A 20840-nucleotide genomic window follows, 5' to 3' on the forward strand; every position below is an offset into this window, starting at 1 on the left:
TCTGATAGGAAGATTGTTGTTGAGATGAATGGTCTGGTGACAGGGTCTCTTTAAAGGGTTCACTTCTAGTTAGTGTGATAACATTGTTCCTGTCTCCCAATTGCTTTCCTGTGTTGTCACTCTGTTAATGCTGCAAATGTAGACTAAAAGTGGATGTTTTAACATCTATTACATGTACATGGTCTACTGTTGTTACCATCAGGAAGCCTGTCCCGAAAAGGCCATGTAGCCATAGTTGGAATGCATCATTGTAGATGGGACGTTGCTGCTAAACGGCCCCAACAACTGGATTCAACAAAGGATGAGCTAAAAGTGAAAACGGTATTTTAATTTAAAAAAAGGCAACAGCTTAAGATGCACATTGCTAAATTTTAGTTAGGGATTTCACCCACTTTAAAATGTTATAAAGAATCACATTTTACTAACATGCTGTCTATGTCCCACACCATGTGATAAATTAAAGACATTCCAAGTTCAGCCTGGTCCCTAGCTTTTTTATCTGTTTCCAGGAGAGATATTTTAACTTTCAATATTTTTTTTATTTTTCAAGTTAGGACAGAGATATTTTACCTAAATTTCCCACTTACACCTAACTGCTATGGTCATTTTAGAGCCAAATTATACTGTTCTGCTCCCCTGATTGCTTCTCCATAATGTAAAATAATTGGAAGGTCCAGATGCACACCACACCATTGTTATGGTCCTGTAAGAAGGGCTTGGAGACCATAGTGACGGTACATCATGACTACCCCCTTCTTTTCCTTATTCAATAAACATATACTTGCTTTACAGATTATCTTGCATTAGACCTCGGTAAAATGGAAATTTAAAAAAGTGGCGCCATGGTAAAATATTTCATAAATGATGATTTATAGTGAAAATTTTTTCCATTTTTTGTGCCTCATCCATATGGATCTTTGCTGTGCAGATTGCTGGTTTCTGTACCTTCTTTTTGAAAAACTCAACTGTCAAGCCCACCTCCTCTTGTGCATGTGTGCTGCAATCGCTATTTATTCCAATGGTTAGTTCTTACTCCACTGCAGTACTAGTTTCCATGGGAATGAATGGAGACTGTGGCCCACATGTGAACGAGGATAGAGTCTGACAATAAAGAAGGGGCTGCGCGTTACCAAGTAGGCCACACAGCAAAGATTTTGAGGCCGTGGTTGCAGGTAAAGCAAAAATATGAAAACTACATATATCTTTTAATGCTAATTTTTTTCCTCCTGTTGTACATTTTGTCCCCATAAAATTATCCCAGAGATCCCCATCTGTATTCACTTCATCTATGCCTATGTCTACAACTCATTCTGCTCTCTCATTATCTCCCTTTGTAGCCACTCATTCAGATGAACTGAGAGCAGAGGATGTAAGTAAAGATGAGTAATGAGCCTGAGTGAAAGAACACATCCCAGTCATCCATTTAGACATGCCTAATCCTCCCTGCTGGCCTCTGTATGATGCAGACTTTAGCTGTGCTGATTAGCTGCTTGATTTCTGTTCTGGAAGTAGGTCTGGTAGAATGTAATCAAGCAACTGATGGGAAAACTTTAGCTGTGCTAAAGTCTATACCGTCCAGTGGCCAGCTCCTTCTTTGGAACATGCACATCTATAGGGTGCCTGGAAAATGTTCTTTAACTTTTGCAATTAGCAGAAAGCTGATGTATCCCTTACCCCCCTGCTGGCTGTTATGAAGAACTGGAAATACTTACAAAAAACAGTAGCTGCAGCTACAGGGATGGGCTGAGTATAGGCACACAATTCCAAACTAAGAAAATGATTAATGCTCTTTAATATTTATTTAATGTCATAAATATGACTTTAGTACTATTTTAAGTTCATCAGGTGTGGTGAGGGAAACCACTATGAGTGAACACACTTTAAATCTCTCAATCTAGAGCTGACAGCTTTGGGCCCCATTCAAATTTTCGATTAGATGCGGGAGACCCAGTGGGGTCACTGCGATTAGCTGCAGGCAGGAAGTCCTACTGAAAACATTCGGAGGCTGATGCTCCCGCAGCTATTCACAGCTGATCACATGTAGTCACAGACAGTCTGTGTCCAGTGCCAGTTTTTTTCAGGTAATTGCCCTGTAAGCAATGACAAGGGGATGGCCACAAATAGCTGCAGGAGCTGTCAGTCTAACATTGTTTTTAGTGGGGCTTTCTGCTCGCAGCTAACCACAGGGACCCCCACTGGGTGTTCCACATCTAATCACAAATGTCTCTGCTCACAACTGTGAATGGGGCCTTAAACAGTGGACAGCACTGAAAATGTATTTATGAGGAACCCAGAATTCTGTATTACATTCCCAGTACTTACATTGTCATACCTTCCCAGTACTTACCTTATCATACCTTATCAAACCACTGAACATTTTCAGATTTTATTTATAGGATTTTTCTTGTAAACGGAAGGGATCCTAGAAGAGATCTGAGCATGTACAGCAATGCAAGAGAGGCATAAAAATAGCTACACTGGAATTTTCATAGCACATTTCAGCTGAAAAAACATTCAAGTTAAAAAGCAAAATATCCAGTTGTAGCACTAACTCACGGTGGAGCTGCTGGTTTAAAGGCTGTTACGGCTGTTACCATCACCTTTTTTACCTCAATTTCACCAGAACAGGGTCTAGGGTCCCGTTGAGTTTAATACCAGACAGTGTAGACACCAGACACTTGAGTATCTTTTCCAATGCTTTAATAAAGAGTAACTGAAGGAAGTAGCAGGAAAGAGGTAGAAGAAGAATTGCAGGGAAGTTCAAATACCTTTTCTTGATGTAATATTAGGAATTGGAATCTTGTAGTTGAATGTACTTTCCTTTTAGGGTTGAATCTTTGCCCGCCCGGATAGGTTTCTCTCACTAACCTAGCAGCACGAACAAAAGTCTCTGCCACAGACTTGAATGGAATAGAAACCCGTACAATCCTCTGCCACAGGATGTAATGGTTTACGATGGACAGCAAACACAGCACTAGAACCTTTAAGCTGACCCGGCAGTACTATGCGATAGGTTAAGTTTGGGATGCATCCTCCAACTGAGTCACCAGGCCCCTCTCCAGACCAGTACTCTGCATGATCCTTCCATGATGGGTCCTCCCCTGGGATCTTCTCAGTTGTCCAGCTTCTTCCTGTAGGACAGACAGCACAGGACCATTCCCTCGCTGCTGTGGTAGGCCCCAGACATGTTTCTGGGCCCACCCACACGCTGCAGCAACATGGTCCTCCCGGTCGGAGGACCACGCGGTAGTACTCCTAACACATACCTGTTGGCCAGGAGGGCCAGCAGGTGGAACGAAGAAAAGACCCCCAAACATGGCGTCTGTCCCATAAATACCCTCCCCCAGAATGCAACTCGGAGGACCACCTCCACCGAGTTATCTCCGAGACAGAAGAGCACCCATAGGCTTCAGCGCGTTGCCTTTTCAACACCGGCCTATGGCGACAACGACACCCACAGGCACAGTGTGAAACTACATGCAACACAGCCAAACTGGAACAGAGGCTAAATCTAACTATGTATGAAATAGATAACCCACTAAATTTACCTACAAGCGGTAGATGAAAATCTACCAGTGCTACACAGTATAAATGGAAAGTACCACAAACTAGGATCATACATAATGTGATCACTGTAAGCAATGCAACATATTTAAACAGAACTAGTGACATACACCTGTTATATGATGCATGCATTAAATTGCATAGTAATAACCAACATGAAAAAAAAATGTTATTTCAAATGGTGTTCACACGTTTCCAAAGTGCAGGTATGCATTGCAATGAAAAGCTACCTGTGAATTTTTTTGCACATTGAAAGGCCATTGAAATCAAATGAAAAGTGTGTAAAATGTACCTTATAATTTGCATCAGTGTGTGCAATCACACATATCAACATATGCATCAGTGCATATAAAAAAATGCATTGACATTGACAAGTGCATTAACATCTTACTGTATGTTAATACAGCCCTGTAGGTTGCCCATGTAAAAGTTCTCTAGAGGTGATAATGAGCACTTCTGACAGTCAAAAACACGCATTACACTCAGATTTTCCAGCATGCAGAAAGGTTATGTGCATGTGGACATTCACAGTTAAAAACACAAAAAGGTGTCCACCGTGCCAAGACTGCATCCACTTATTGACTGAGACAGAAAGAACATTGTGGTAGGTGGTAGCACTCTTTGATGCAGAGGGAATGAGTGTGTTTCAACACCTTGGTGTTATTACATTTCATGTAATAACTGTAACTCAAACACACAAAATATCAAAAAATGAAACACCACAATTTAATCTATAAATTCACTTAAAAATATATAAGTACAGCTAATATAAATCACCTCAAGTTCGTCTTTTTTATCTTCCTATAATTCCAACCAGACAAAAAAAAAAAAAAAAAACGTAATGAAAGTTTTTTTTTTTTTTTTTTTTTACTATGGACCTACCATGCTCTACTGCAGCCTTTTTCAACCAGGGTGCCATGACAAAATGCCTAATGTTGCCCCAAACTGCCCAAAAAATATCAACAAGCCAGCGGGTGGATCAAGTCTGCCTTTATTTGTCATACAAAGCCACAGATTTTAATTGTGTGGCGTTATAACCTTGGGCACCATGTGGGTCAACCGTTGGCGTCCTAAGAACTCATAGACTAATTATGTGGGGGTCTTGTGAGCCAAAGATGGACTGATGCCTCTGTGAGGTGAAACAAATATAGATAAGCTGCAAACTCTAACCACGTTTCATTGCGTGCATAAACCAAAAAATATAAATAAACGTGCCTGCGCTGAAAAAACAGATAAATCCCAATAGTTGGGAGGTGCATATATAGTGTAAAACTATACTACAAAATTTCAATATTCAATATTCAATATTAAAAAAAAAAAAAAACACTCCAATGCGTGTTTAGACACCGTTTAATTACCGTGTCACACGCTCAGAGGTGAGCGCAAGCACAAGTGGGGGGTCACAGGAGAGCACTGAAGCATGCTGGATTGTGAACACCATTAAGGAGGAGCATGAGGAACACTGTTTTTTGTGGACACCACTTACTTGCACTTTATGTGTTGATATCAATGAATTGAATGTTTTAAATGTGGACACTTGATTTTGCACTTTGATCTTATATTTATACCACATATATATATTGTTTTTTTGCATGTTGCACTTTATGGGATACTTTTATATAAGGATTGTATTCATTCTATAATTCATATATTACTAGCATTTTTTTTTTTTTTTTTTTTTATATTGAAATTTTGTAGTATAGTTTTACACTATATATGCACCTCCCAACTATTGGGATATATCTGTTTTTTCAGCGCAGGCACGTTTATTTATATTTTTTGGTCCTAAGAACTCATGTCATCATCAGTTGATAAAGAAAGCATCGCGCACCTTCACGGCATCCTTGTCTTTAGCTTCCCTGCCACTCTCCATCAGCACTGGGGTCAGTGAGGGAGAGAAACTGAGGGAGAACAGAAACGCTAAAATAAAAGTCATTACCAATATGCAAAGGTATATTTGCACTGTTAACCACTTCAGCCCTGGAAGAATTTACCCCCTTCCTGACCAGAGCGTTTTATGCCATTCGGCACTGCGTCGATTTAACTGACAACTGCGCGGTCGTGCGACGTTGTACCCAAACAAAATTGACGTCCTTTTTTCCCCACAAATAGAGCTTTCTTTTGGTGGCATTTGACCGCCTCTGCGGTTTTTATTTTTTGCGCTATAAACAAAAAAAAAGCGACAATTTTGAAAAAAAAAAACACAATATTTTGTACTTTTTGCTATAATAAATATCCCCATTTTTTTTAAAAAAAAAAAAAGCAAATTTCTTCTCAGTTTAGGCCGATATGTATTCTTCTACATATTTTTGGTAAAAAAATCGCAATAAGCATATATTGATTGGTTTGCGCAAAAGTTATAGCGTCTACAAAATAGGGGATAGATTTATAGCATTTTTATTATTATTTTTTTTTTACTAGTAATGGTACTTTACTAGTTTTTTACTAATTTACTAGTATTAGTAAATCTGCATTTTTTTTCGTGACTGCGACATTATGGCGGACACATCGGACAATTTTTACCCATTTTTGGAACCATTGGCATTAATACAGCGATCAGTGCGATTAAAAATGCATTGATTACTGTAAAAATGTCACTGGCAGTGAAGGGGTTAACACTAGGGGGCGGTGAAGGCGTTAACTGTGTTCCCTGCTACGTGATTCTAACTAAAGGGGGAGGGACTAACTACAGGAAGTGACAGATCGTGGTTCCTAGCCAATAGGAACACACGATCTGTCACTCCTGTCAGAACAGAACAGGGAAGTGTGTGTTTACACACACTCATCCCTGTTCTGCGTCTCCTGGTCATGATCGCTCGTGGCCGGCGGTCATCGCGACCGTTGGCCCCGAGCATCGGCACCCCCGCTATGCAGCGGGCGCGCGCGCTTGCTTTCCGCCTCCACGAGCCAATGTACAGCTATGCTGGGGAGCCAACCTCCCAACAATATTACTGCAGCGGCTGATCCAGAAGTGGTAAGGAATTGCATCCAATATTGGGGGTTCTACGTGTGTGGATACTGCTGTGTTGTGAAACTATTACTGTAGTTTTTTTTCATTTTGGAATTGAGTGCCTCAAGATTGAAGGGTGCAGCAACTGAAGAAGGGTTGAGAAACACTGATCTACTGAATTGCAAACAGACATGTATCAGGATACTTGGCGTTTAGTCAGCTCACAGGAGGGGAGACAGGAAGAACCATGGAATTGTGATGATGTTCATTTGATGTCAAATTAGCAGGCTGGAAGTTGCACGCTACTCACAATGCAGTGTGATCTTTTTTCATTTTTTTTTTTATATTAATGAGAATTTTTGTTTAAAATGAAACATTTTTTTATTCTCAGAGTGAAGGTAAATTTGATCTATCACTGAATCTTTACTGTTGTTTGTTTCCCTGGCCAGAAGATTTTCCTCTTATCTCTAGTTTTAGATAAACATATAGAACTGTTTTGCGTTGAATTTTCTAACTTTTCTACAGTGAAACCAAACAATATCTTTGTCTCCAAAACAATTCATACACAAGCACCACTTAATGACCCAATAATCTATTTTTCATGAAATTGTTTCTTACTGTATTTTTCTGCCTTCTTGTAATGTCCTTGGTGGGCTCCCAAAATTTTCTTTTTCCCTCTCACTTCTGTTTACTTGGATTGAGCAGTACATATTAATAGCGATAAATGCTCTATGGACACTACAAGTCCCATAGCATATAGTCCATAGTCCCTTATCCATCTTGGGAGTGAGCAAGAGATGGTGGCTATGTCCCTACATACAATGGGACTATGGGTGCAACGGATCGTCACCGATCCGTGATCCGAACGGTTCAGCCTGTTCGTATCGGCACACATGCGCTCCGCGGAGTGTGCCGCCGCCTCAGCCTTAGGAAAGCTTCGGCCTAGCTCCGCAGCGGCTGCCATCTTGGTACACCCGGCGGCCGTTTACCACGTGATCGCTCCATCAAATGACGGAGCGATCACTTGTAAGCAAACCGGTGCCATGTCATGACGCCGGTTCCTCTCTCCCCTCTGTGTACCGATCTGTACAGTGGTGGGGAGAGATCAGATGGCAGCAGTGCCAATACTCTGCCATACCCTGCCAATATCCTGCAATGCCCTGCCAATACTCTGCAATACTCTGCAATACCCTGTCAATACCCTGCTAATACTCTGCAATACCCTGACAATACTCTGTAATACTCTGACAATACCCTGACAATACTCTGCAATACCCTGCTAATACTCTGCAATACCCTGACAATAACCTGACAATATTCTGCAATACCCTGACAATACCCTGACAATACTCTGCAATACCCTGACAATACTCTGCAAATACTCTGCCAATACCCTGCAATACCCTGCTAATATATTATTACAGTGGGAGAGATTGCGGATATTACAGTGGGGGAGATGATGTGGATATTACAGTGGGGGAGATGACGTGGATATTACAGTGGGGGAGATGACGTGGATATTACAGTGGGGGAGATGACGTGGATATTACAGTGGGGGAGATTTTTTTTTGTTGATCCGAAAATGATCCAAACCGTGACTCCTGATCTGAGGAACGATCCGAACCGTGAGTTTTTTGATCCGTTGCACCCCTAAATGGGACTATAGAGAATGAATATAGCCACCCTTTAACAGGAAGTCGGATCGCATCAAAAGAAATTTGAAGGCGGCTGAGAGCAATAAAAGGTATTTTTTGAGTTAAGAATACATACTGGCTTCCCTCCAGGTAAAAAAAATAAAAATACTACTGATACCTTTATGTAGTAATTTGAAGGGTCGCACATCTAATGCCCATCTAACACATCTCCTATAATCCGCTGAACTGCTAAGAAAACTAAAACATCTTTTTGAGTAGCATAATCTCACGAAAGGAAATGCAGAATAAAATGAGACGATGTGTAACTTCACAAATTTCATATTTTTGGAAAGGTAATTCACTCCCAGAATTGCTTACTTTTAAAAGTGTAGAAACTAGCTATTTTCATCCCATACAAACTTTGTGAATGTCTGCATAGTATGTTATTATGTAGCCTAATATTAGCGTTGCATTGTCAGATCATAACAGCAGAAAAGGCTTCATGTGGATTGTAAAATTTCTGCCAAAACTAGGGGAATCAGAGAGAGAGGAACCCCTCTGTGTAAAATCAGATATATTTATTGGACAGAGAGCAGCATCACAAAATTAATAGTATTCTTAGGATTGAAACAATTCATTTATACCCAAACAAGCCTGAAACTCTCAGAGAAAATATAATGCTTTAGGCCAGTGGTGGTCAACTTGAAAATTATCAAGGGCTTCAAGGGTGGCCTGGGACACTGCCAGTTGGCCACACAATACCAACACATTTTTGAATCTCAACACCCAAAAATTTCAGTACTACTACATCGCAATGCACACTGAAGACTTTGGAGTACAATAATCCCTGAGCAGTGGTGTCAGTGAGTGCAATAACAACCCCAACATTAGTGCCAGTGGATGCAATAATAACCCCCAACACTGGTGACAGTGGATGCAATAATAACTTCTAGCACTGGTGTTAGTGGACACAAAAAAAGCCCCCAACATTGGTGTCAGTGGATGCAATAACAGTCCCCCAGCATTGGTGTCAGTGGAAGCAAGAATACCCCAAACATTGGTGTCAGTGGATGCAGTAATAAACCCCAACAAAGGTGCAAGTGGACGCAATGATAACCCCCAGCATTGGTGTTAGTGAATGCAATAGTAATCCCTAGAATTAGCGTCAATGGGCACAATGATAACACAAAGTGCTGGGGTCAGTGTAAGCAATAATAACTCCCAGCGTTGGTGTCACTGAGTGCAATAGTAACCCACAACATTGGAATCAGTGGACACAATAATAACCCCCAACATTGGTGTCAGTGAGTGCAGTATTAACCCCCAGCAATGGTGTCCGTGGGCATAAAATAACATCCAGCATTGGTGTGAGTGACCGCAATAATAGCCCCCAGCACTGGTGTCAGTACTATTAACCCCCCACATTGGTGGTCAGTGGCACTAAAATGTAACCCCCTATTATCCTCCCCTGCATTGGTGGTCTGTGGCAGTGAAATTTAACCTCACCCCCACTGCTGCCCTGCATTGGTGGTCACTAGCATGGAAATTCCCCTCCCCCACTGCATTGGTGCTCATTGCAAAAAAATGAACCCTCCAACCCCATCCCCCTATCCTGCAATGGTGGCCATGGAAATTAAAAAAAAAAAATTGGCTTTAGTTATATTTTAAAATATGTCACAGTAAAGAAAAAAACTGGACTTTTAAGGTGCTAATTAACACATTTAAAAAATTCAATAATTAATTGTATTAATTTTCATTTAAAAAGATTTTTCTATAAAATCATTCATGAATACATTTCAGACAGACAATAGCAGACTGAATGTACATATTCCATACTACAGCCGATGCAAGAATCTTGACATGTTTTGCCATATTTACAGCTTCTTCAGGAGTCTATGTAGTTAGTTATACTTTTAAAGTGACAATAAGACTATTATTCATAAATCATTCCTACACGTCCAATTAACAACACTGTATTCCATTTATCATAAAATAACTCCCTATTATTTCCATTGATTTCTTATGAGCAATGCTTGTTAGTTGCGGTCATATAGAATGCTTGATGCACACTACAAATTCATTAAGCATTGGGCCTACTAATCTTCCAGCACATGTTCTGAAATCTCTTTTACTAATGCTGTCGGGGGTCGTGAATGGCCTGAGAGAAAAAGTACTAAAATAATACGCAAGTAAGTCTGTAGTCATCTCAGGAGCAGGCACAAGAGGGCGACTACTTTCCCACATACAGTGAGACCATAGAAAATGCATGTAGACAGAGCAGCTAAAAAGAGGGATTTTGGAGATTAGAAGAAGGCTCATAGGAAAAGATGGTAACATTTGGCGCTAAGCATACATAATTGCATAAAAAAGGAGATTTGAGTATCACTTTTACAGTGCTTTGAAAAAAAAGTATTCATATCCCTTGAAATTTTCCACATTTTGTCATGTTACAGCCAAAAACGTAAATGTATTTTATTGGGATTTTATGTGATAGACCAACATAAAGTGGCAAATAATTGTGAAGAGAAAATGATAAATGGTTTTCAAAATTCCCCCCCCCCCCCCCCCCCAAAGGTGTTAAATGTGGCACCGGAGTGGGGGAAGAATCAGATAAGCAGAAGTTCCACTTTTGGGTGGAACTCCGCTTTAACCTCAGTATAAAAACAGCTGTTCTGTGAAGCCCTAAGAGGTTTGTTAGAGAACCTTAGCGAACAAACGTGAAGGCCAAGGAACACACGAGACAGGTCAGGGATAATATTGTGGAGCAGTTTAAAGCAGGGTTAGGTTATAAAAAAAATATCCCAAGCTTTGAACATCTCACGGAGCACGGTTCAGTCCATCATCTGAAAATGGAAAGAGTATGGCACAACTACAAATATACCAAGACATGGCCGTCCACCTAAACCGACAGGCCGGGCAGGGAAAGCATTAATCAGAGAAGCGGCCAAGAGGCCCATGGTAACTCTGGAGAAGTTGCAGAGATTCACAGCTTGGGTGGGAGAATCTATTAGTTGTGCTCTCCACAAATCTGCCTCTATGGAAGAGTGGCAAGAAGAAAGCCATTGTTGAAAGAAAGCCATAAGAAGTCTCGTTTGCAGTTTGCAAGAAGCCATGTGGGTGACACAGCAAACATGTGGAAGAAGGTGCTCTGGTCAGATGAGACCAAAATTGAACTTTTTGGCCTAAAAGCAAAACGCTATGTGTGGCGGAAAACTAACACTGCACATCACCCTGAACACACCATTCCCACCATGAAACATGGTGGTGGCAGCATCATGTTGTGGGGATGCTTTTCTTCAGCAGGGACAGGGAAGCTGGTCAGAGTTGATGGGAAGATGGATGGAGCCAAATGCAGGGCAATTTTAGAAGAAAACATGTCAGAGTCTGCAAAAGACTTGAGACTAGGACGGAGGTTCAGCTTCCAGCAGGACAATGACCCTAAACATACAGCCAGAGCTACAATGGGAATGGTTTAGATAAAAGCATATTCATGTGTTGGAATGGGCCAGTCAAAGTCCAGACCTAAATTCAATTGAGAATCTGTGACAAGACTTGAAAATTGCTGTCCATCCAATCTGACAGAGCTTGAGCTATTTTGCAAAGAAGAATGGGCAAAACTTTCACTCTCTAGATGTGCAAAGCTGGTAGAGACATCCCCAAAAAGACTTGCAGCTGTAATTGCAGCGAAAGGAGGATCTACTAAGTATTGACTCAGGGGGGCTGAATACAAATGCACGGCACACTTTTCACATATTTATTTTAAAAAGTGTTGAAAACCATCTATCATTTTTCTTCCACTTGACAATTATGTGCCACTTTGTGTTGGTCTATCACATAAAATCCGAATAAAATACATTTACTTTTTTGGTTGTAACATAACAAAATGTGGAAAATTTCAAGGGGTGTGAATACTTTTTCAAGGCACTGTATATCCAAATTGATGAGCAAATCTGACAGATATAGACTGCCCATATCAAGAAGAGGACATAAAAGGAGGTTTGAAAGCTGCACATATGTGGTGATGTGTCCCTTGAAGGCATATTTTCATCCTATTTGAACAATAAATGAGTATATGACTATCAGATGCACATACATATGAATTATAATCAGAGAAAGTTTAAAAGACACCTTCCATGCAGATAGTTTCCACACCTGCAGTATATAGCTATTTTGTTAAAATAATATAAAAGTGCTGCAGAGTAAACCAGAGACAAATATTTTCCTTGATCATCCTCCTCCTATAATATATTCTCAAGGAAAACCTTACAGCATACACCAGTAATCAATTCAATGCAGTGTCAGATAGCAGCATGTAGTCATAGTTGGAAAGCAGGATAACTGCCTGCGATAACTTGAAACAGATTCATAGGCTTGTGTTTATTTAATTTTATTGGATCAAATATTAATGTCTGCTTCCCAAAATATGAAAAATATTTAAACATTTGTTCACATAGCTATGGGGCTACACTGAACATGAGAAAAAGATTGGAGTAGCTCAAGCTATTATTGCCATCATGTGGTGGAAAGAAGTATTGCAAGTTCATGAAAAAATACTTTTACACATTGTGCACAAGGCTGTCATTCTCTTGCCCTCCTTATCAAAATGTTATGTTAATTGTCTTTAAAATTCCTTCCTTACCTCATCCAAACACTGAAAGGCTGGACTTGCAGACACATCTTTTGGGCTTTTCTCCTGAGTGCCTATAGGAGCCAAAGCATACAAAGGCTGCACATCATCCTCCTCCTCTTCTGCAGAAGAGTCACTTTCTTCTGACCTTTCCTCACTGGTGCTGCTCATCTTCATAAAATCTGCTAAATTCAAAAAAGGTTATCATGAATACATTGGCCAAGCTTCACAAACTCTTATTTTATGCTGTAATAACCTGAGTGGATAAATGCATTTACAATTCAGAAGCCAGAACGTCAAACCCAGAAGCTAAAAAAAATCATTAAACAATAAAATGTTTTCTTTGTTTTTTTTTTTTTTTTTTTTAAGTTGACAGCTACATCCATTTGATTTACTAAAACAGGAGAGTGCTGTTGTGCATAGAAACCAATCTGGTGCAACTGTGCATAGATAGTTAAAAGCTGATTGGCCACCATGCACAGCTGCACCAGATTTTGCATTCTCCAGTTTTAGTAAATCAAACCCAATGTCTTTATAAGGGCCCCCACCCGTTGATATTTCTCTTTCCATTGCATCCCTGCTGTCCCTTCCTGTGTTGCAGCTGCCTCCAAAATACATGACAAAGGATTCCCAGGACACTGTGGGTGAGAGCACAGCAAACTAAGCTTGCTTTAAGGAACTATTTATCTGACTGAAACATTGTACTACGCCGTGTGATAATAGACGTGTAACTGCTGTAATGGCTCATTGGGTAAAACAACTAAAAGAATAGGGACCGTTCATTTTTCAAAGTAAATACTAATTTAGCATTCACATCAGTCATCCAATTATGTTCAAGCAAAACTTGTGTTTTTTTCCCTTGCACATGATTGGGTGTTTAGTTCTAAAAACACAGCTTTACTTGATTTAAAGCTAAGTAAACAGAATTTACTATTTTAGTAAATCAACCTCATTGAGTGCTGTAGACAGTATAAACAAGGGGGTTCTTTTATTGCATCAAATGTTAAACAGAGACTAACCCTCCACCTGCTGCTTGGATAGAAAATTACAAAATATTAATATGAAATCATTTACAATGATGTAGCTACCCCTGACAAGGAATTTGGTGAGGATCTCCCAGGGAGATCCTCATCAAATTCCTTGTCGGGGTAGCTACCATAGTTAAATTGTATAGAGATCCATTGATTTCTCCCTAAGTTTGGCCTTGTTGTACTTTTCGCTTCTACCACTAGGTGGCCAGGCACTTGGTGGTACTAGATATGAGAAGGACAACTCAAGGTCAGGTTATGAGTATATGGGGTATCTCAGCCAATGGGCAGGGGTTTTCTTGAATCCCTTACATGATGGCACTATCGTTTGCTCTCACGGCCGAATGTTCGTTTTTCAAAAATGAGTTTGGCCGATTTTTCGTATAGTGTATGGCCAGCATAAAATCAGAATTATCAGTAAGTTACAAATATAATATAAATGAAAAGATTAAAAGAGACAAACATTTATACTCACTTAGGTGAATGCAGCTCCGCAATGAGGACCGATCGATTAAACTTTTCTGATCTCTCAGTTCTCCCCTCCGCTCCGAGCAGAAGGCCAGGACTGCTCTGCCACTCCAGCACCCTTTGGAGCACTGGGCTGGGGGGGGGAGGGCTGGTTCAGCCTCTCAGCAGATTTCTGAGAGTCTGAGCGAGCTGTCAGTCCAGGCATCTGGGTGGATCTCGACCATATTGTTGGGATCTTGAAAGATCCTAGACTGGTTCTGTGACAACAGACAGAGGACTTTAGCTCACTGTCGGCTGAAAACAGGTCACAGGAGTGCAGAACTAAGTGCATACCTGTGACCTACAAGAGAAGTACAACCAAAAGAGCTTTATACTTTTCTTTTAAAGAATAGGGCAGAGCTAGATTATTTGACCTTTATGTTGTATCATTTTAAACACTAAAAGGCTCTGAATTGAAAAAAAATATTTTCAGTTATAGTCACAAAATGATTAGCAAAAATAAAAATTGCCAGGTCCCGGCAATATAGATGAAAATCATTGAGAAAAACAGCATTGCCCCCCCCCCCCCCCCAGCCCATTTCAAGGCTCTTTGGGTCTGGTATGGATGTTAAGGGGAACCCCGCACCCAATTTTTTTTTAAATGCCGTGGGGGGGCCCCCAGGCACTATATACTCTGAAATTACATGCCCCTGTTAAACAGGGGCAGAAAAATTGGGCCTAATGCCGCGTACACACGAGCGGACTTTCTATCCTACTTGGTCCGGCACACTTTCCGACGGACTTTGTCCGCCAGGTGCGCCGGACTTTAAAACGGACGGACTTGCCCACACACGCCGGGACTTTCCGGCGGGCTAAGTCCGCCCGTCTTTCCGACGGACTTTCGCCGGAGTTCCGGCGGACTTTCAGAATGAACGGACTTGCCCACACACGGACAAGTCCGTTCATTTTGAACGTGACTCAGGTGCGACGGGACTAGAAAAGGATGTCAATCTTGCCGCTTTTATCGGCGAGATTGACACCTTGCTAGCCCCGTCGCGGGGCATACCAGGCCCTTAGGTCTGGTATGGATTATAAAGGGGAACCCCGCTACGCCGAAAAAAACGGCGTGGGGCCCCCCCTAAAATCCATACCAGACCCCGATCCGAGCACGCAGCCTGGCCGGTCAGGAAAGGGGGTGGGGACGAGCGAGCGCCCCCCCCCCTCCTGAACCGTACCAGGCCGCATGCCCTCAACATGGGGGGTGGGTGCTTTGGGGGAGGGGGGCGCCCTGCGCCCCCCCCCCAAAGCACCTTGTCCCCATGTTGATGAGGACAAGGGCCTCTTCCCGACAACCCTGGCCGTTGGTTGTCGGGGTCTGCGGGCGGGGGCTTATCGGAATCTGGGAGCCCCCTTTAATAAGGGGGCCCCCAGATCCCGGCCCCCCACCCTATGTAAATGAGTATGGGGTACATGGTACCCCTACCCATTTACCTAGGAAAAAAGTGTAAGTAATAAAACACACTACACAGGTTTTTAAAATATTTTATTAAACAGCTCCGGGGGGGGATCTTCCTCCGGCTTCGGGGGTCTTCTTCCGGCTTCGGGGGTCCCTCCGCTTCATCTTCTCCCGGCGTCCGGTTAGTTCTTCTCTGGGCTTCTTGGCTTCTTGGCTTCTCTTCTCTTCGGGGAGGGGAGGGGGAAGTGGGGGGGGTGGGTAGGAGTGGGGGTGACCACGCCCCCTAAAACGTCACAGTCCCAGCATGCCCAAGGACTGTGACATCATATGGGGGCGGGGTCTCCGCCTATATAAGTCACAACGCAGCCCTCAGAGACCAGTCCAGCCGGAGAGAGCGTCGTGTCAACATCTGGGGGAAGAGAAGAGAAGAGAAGAGAAGCCAAGAAGCCAAGAAGCCCAGAAGTCCGGACCTCCGCTCGCAATAGAGCTACATGAAGAGAGCGGAGGGGCCGGCCGAAGACCTGCGACACCGGGAGAAGAGGCCGGAGAGCGGAGAAGAACCAACCGGACGCCGGGAGAAGATGAAGCGGAGGGACCCCCGAAGCCGGAAGAAGACCCCCGAAGCCGGAGGAAGATCCCCCCCCGGAGCTGTTTAATAAAATATTTTAAAAACCTGTGTAGTGTGTTTTATTACTTACACTTTTTTCCTAGGTAAATGGGTAGGGGTACCATGTACCCCATACTCATTTACATAGGGTGGGGGGCCGGGATCTGGGGGCCCCCTTATTAAAGGGGGCTCCCAGATTCCGATAAGCCCCCGCCCGCAGACCCCGACAACCAACGGCCAGGGTTGTCGGGAAGAGGCCCTTGTCCTCATCAACATGGGGACAAGGTGCTTTGGGGGGGGGGCGCAGGGCGCCCCCCTCCCCCAAAGCACCCACCCCCCATGTTGAGGGCATGCGGCCTGGTACGGTTCAGGAGGGGGGGGGGCGCTCGCTCGTCCCCACCCCCTTTCCTGACCGGCCAGGCTGCGTGCTCGGATCGGGGTCTGGTATGGATTTTAGGGGGGCCCCACGCCGTTTTTTCGGCGTAGCGGGGTTCCCCTTTATAATCCATACCAGACCTAAGGGCCTGGTATGCCCCGCGCTCGCCGCAATAGGAAGATTTGTTTTTCCTATTGCAGCGAGCGCGAGATGCAATACCATCCCCTCGTGTCGTATTTGGTCTGTCGGACCAGCCTACACACGAGCGGGCTTTCCGTCGGACCAGCACACACACGAGCGGACTTTCCGCCCGAAACTGAGTCCGACGGAAAGATTTAAAACATGTTTAAAATCTAGGTCCGGCGGGCTTTTGGGAAGAAGTCCGCCGGAAAAGTCCGCCGCCGCCCACACACGGGCGGATTGTCCGGCACACTCTGGTCCGCCGGACCAAGTATGCCGGAAAGTCCGACCGTGTGTACGCGGCATTAGGCAGTGGTGGTGCCTTAAACCAAAGCTAGCATCATCAAGATTGAGGAGGAATAGGATAGACACCCAGCATAGGTATTCAAGGGATCCCACATCCATAAAAATATCAATTAGTTACATCAGCATCAGGTGCTTGATAGCTGCAGCTGATCCAAGACTGATTCATTTTTATGAATGTGAGCCTATCAACGGAGTCTGTGGACAGGAGCACTCTATGATCCGTTACAAACCCTCCAGCAGCACTGAATGTGAGTTCAGAAAGAACACTAGATGCAGGACAGGCCAGTAGCTCAATTGCATATTGAGCAAGTTCTGGCCAGTGGTACATCCTCAAGACCCAGTAACCCAGTGGATGGTCTGTTGGACTCCAAATCTGCTCTTGCCCCTAGATATTCCTGCACCATATAATGCAGTTGCTGGCGATGGTTTCTTGAACCGATCAGAACTTCGCGCTGAGGACTGAAAAACTGTCTAAAGGCATCGGTCAGCTGGCCACCTTCTCCACCGCTCTTCCTCTGAGTGAACGAAGCCTCAGCAACACATTGTCCAGCACCAGGAAATTGTAACCTCCCAGGGTCTGGAAATGTATTGCACAAACCTTTCTTCATGGCCACCTGAAGATGTTTCATCCTCTGCTCCCTCTGCAAAGGCAGGATGAGTTCTGCAACCTTACCCTTGTAACGTGGAACAAGAAGGGTTGCCAGCCAGTAATGATCCCTCTCCTTGAAACCAAAAATTCTAGGGTCCTTTTGCATGCTTTGCAGAATCAGGGAGGCCATGCAGCGCAAGTTTGCAGAGCATTCGATTCTGAGTCCTCTGGGTCACTAAGGATCACATGATCCGTAACAACCTCCTCCCAGCCATGTACAACTCCTTGGGTTTCTGGGGGCTGAAAACATCCCTTGAAGACTGCTGCTGAGTGTTATCCTCCCCATCCATGCTGACACAATCTTCCTCCTCCTCTTCTACCTGTGTGTTTGGCAGGCCCGCAGGAATACTATCTGGATAAAGGGGGCCTTGAGAGGTAAGGAAGTCCTCCTCTTCCTCTCGCTGTTCTGCCTCAAGTGCCCTGTCCATTATTCCACAAAGCGTGTGCTCCAACAGGAAGACAATAGGGACAGTATCACTGATGCATGCATTGTCGCTGCTCACCATCCTCGTGGCCTCCTCAAATGGTGACAGGACAGTGCATGCATCCTTGATTAGTAGCCACTGGCGTGGCGAAAAAAAGCCAAGCTCCCCTGACCCTGTCCTGGTGCCATACTCACACAGGTACTCATTGATGGCACTCTGCTGCGAGTGCAGATGCTGCAGCATTGCCAACGTTGAGTTCCACCTGGTGGGCATGTCACAAATGAGGCGGTTGGTGGGCAGGTTGCATTCCCTTTGTCAGCCAGCCGAGTACTGGCACTGTATGACCAGCGGAAATGACTTTTCTGGCCTTCCTTAGGAGATCCTACAAGCCTGGGTACATGCTCAAGAAGCGCTGCACCACCAAATTCAGGATGTGCGCCAAACATGGGACATATCTCAAGTGTCCCTGTCGGAGAGCGGAGAGAAGGTTAGTGCCATTTTCGCATAAAACCATTCCTGGCTGAAGCTGGCATCAACCACCTCTGAGCCTGTCCTGCAGAGCTGACAGAATCTCTGCCCCAGCGTGGCTCCTGTCCCCTAAGCAGACCAACTCAAGCACCGCATGGCATCTTTTTGCCTGAGTGCTTGCGTAGGCCCTTGAACACTTACGGACAAATCTTCAGAAGACAGAGGACAAATCTGCAGAAGAGGCCATAGAGGAAGAAGAAGAGAAGGGGGTGGAGGAGAATGTGGCAGAATGACCACTAGCATTTTGGAGGTGTGGTGGCGGAACATGCTCCAACAATACTGAACCCTGTCCTGTATCCTTCCCAGCTGCCAGCAGAGTTACCCAGTGTGCCGAGAAGGAAAGGTAACTGTTGACCGCCCTGTCCAACGAGGCCAAAACATTGCCTTCCACATGCCAGTAGAGAGGCGTTTTGGAACATGCCACTGAGCTACAGCACATTCCACAAATTCACTAAAGGGGGTAGAGTCTACCAGCTCAAAAGGCAGCAGTTGCAGTGCTAGCAATTTGGCCAAGCTAGCATTCAGATGCTGAGCATGTGGATGGCTGGGACCAAATTTCTTTTTACGGTTTAGCAACTGGGGTAGGGAAATTTACCTGCTAAAATCAGATGGAGGTGTACTGATAGCAGATTGGCTGCAAGTACTTGGAACACCTATTGGTATACCTTCATTACGCTCAGTGCAGGTTTTTGAGAGGTCTGGAGGTATAGTGGGGTTGGAGATCCCAGATGAGGAGCAAGGAGAAGTCCGCCTTTTTCTTTGATGCAGGTCTTTCAAATGCTGTTGCCAACGGACTGCATGGGAGGTCATCATATGTCTGGTCAAGCATATGGTGCCCAAGCGGCTGCTGTTCTGGCCACGCTTGATCCGCTTCAGACATAGGCTGCCAACAGCAACGGTGGGATCTGCTCCACACGTGTCAAAAAAGGCCCACACCAAGGAATTTTCAAAATCAGCAGGTAGTCAGCAGCACCCTGCACCTGCAGAGCTCTGCGGTGTGATGCAGTATGGTGGCTGCCCTTAAGCTGCCCCCTAGAGGACATCCTGCCTTGTTGGAGTGCCTCCTCCTCTTTTCTATCAGGCACCCAAGTAGAGTCAGTGACCTCATCATCCCCTCCTTCCTCATCACTGGAGCAAACTTGGCAGTATGCTGCAGCTGGGGGAACATGACTGCTAGTTTCTTGTACTTCTTGGGCACCCCCTCTCTCTAGGCTCACGTTACTCTCTTCCTCAACCTGGGAACCAACATCGAAGCCTTCTAATTGCTGCGCATCCTCCAGCAGCATGCACCCGACACTGTGGTCGAATAGTTTGGGGGACTCCTCCGTGCATGATGGTGGGGCTACGGAAGGACAAGCGTGCCCCACGGCCACCTGCAGAGGATGCACCATGTCCACGACCAGCACTGTTAACTGTAGACACACTTTTAATGGCCTGTGAGCGTCTGCCTCTCCTTGGTGGCCTTCCGGACATGATGTATATTTTGTTTTGCAACACCACACTGCACTGTATTGTGTACTGTGTACACCACCCGAAAAGTAGTAGCAACTGCACTACGGCTGCACTGTATTGTGTATTGTGTACACCACCAGAAGTGTAGTAGGAACTGCTCTACGCTGCACTGTATTGTGTACTGTGTACACCACCAGAAGTGTAGTAGCCACTGCATTACGGCTGCACTGTATTGTGTAATGTGTACACCACCAGAAAACTAGTAGCAACTGCACTACGGTTGCACTGTATTGTGTGCTGTGTACACCACCAGAAGTGTAGTAGCAACTGCACTACTGCTGCACTGTATTGTGTAATGTGTACACCACCAGAAGTGTAGTTGCAACTGCATTATGGCTGCATTGTATTCTTTGTATATATATATATACATAAAAAAAATACACCACCTGAAGTAGATTAGAAATAGTACACCACGGAATGCACTGTAGAATGTAGATCTAGGCTACACTAACACCGATAGATGATAGATAGATAGATAGATAGATAGATAGATAGATAGATAGATAGATAGATAGATAGATAGATAGATAGATAGAGATACTAGACTGACT

The 20840-nt window shown here is 44.0% G+C and overlaps 1 protein-coding gene across 4 annotated transcripts in view; it reads right to left on the reverse strand.

Moving 5' to 3' along the window:
* CCDC146 (coiled-coil domain containing 146) overlaps positions 1-20840 on the reverse strand; it is a 160355-nt gene that overhangs the window by 134869 nt on the left and 4646 nt on the right. For 2 of the 4 annotated variants that reach the window (XM_073619596.1, XM_073619597.1), the window contains exon 2: positions 12788-12957. In XM_073619596.1, coding sequence (XP_073475697.1) covers positions 12788-12952 — 165 coding nt within the window. In that variant the 5' untranslated portion in view covers positions 12953-12957. Of the gene's footprint in view, positions 1-12787; positions 12961-20840 lie in introns of all 4 variants that reach the window. The other 2 variants (XM_073619594.1, XM_073619595.1) reach the window with 1 other exon arrangement.

The sequence above is a fragment of the Aquarana catesbeiana genome, linkage group LG03, assembly GCF_042186555.1.
Source record: "Aquarana catesbeiana isolate 2022-GZ linkage group LG03, ASM4218655v1, whole genome shotgun sequence".
Taxonomy (NCBI): domain Eukaryota; kingdom Metazoa; phylum Chordata; class Amphibia; order Anura; family Ranidae; genus Aquarana; species Aquarana catesbeiana.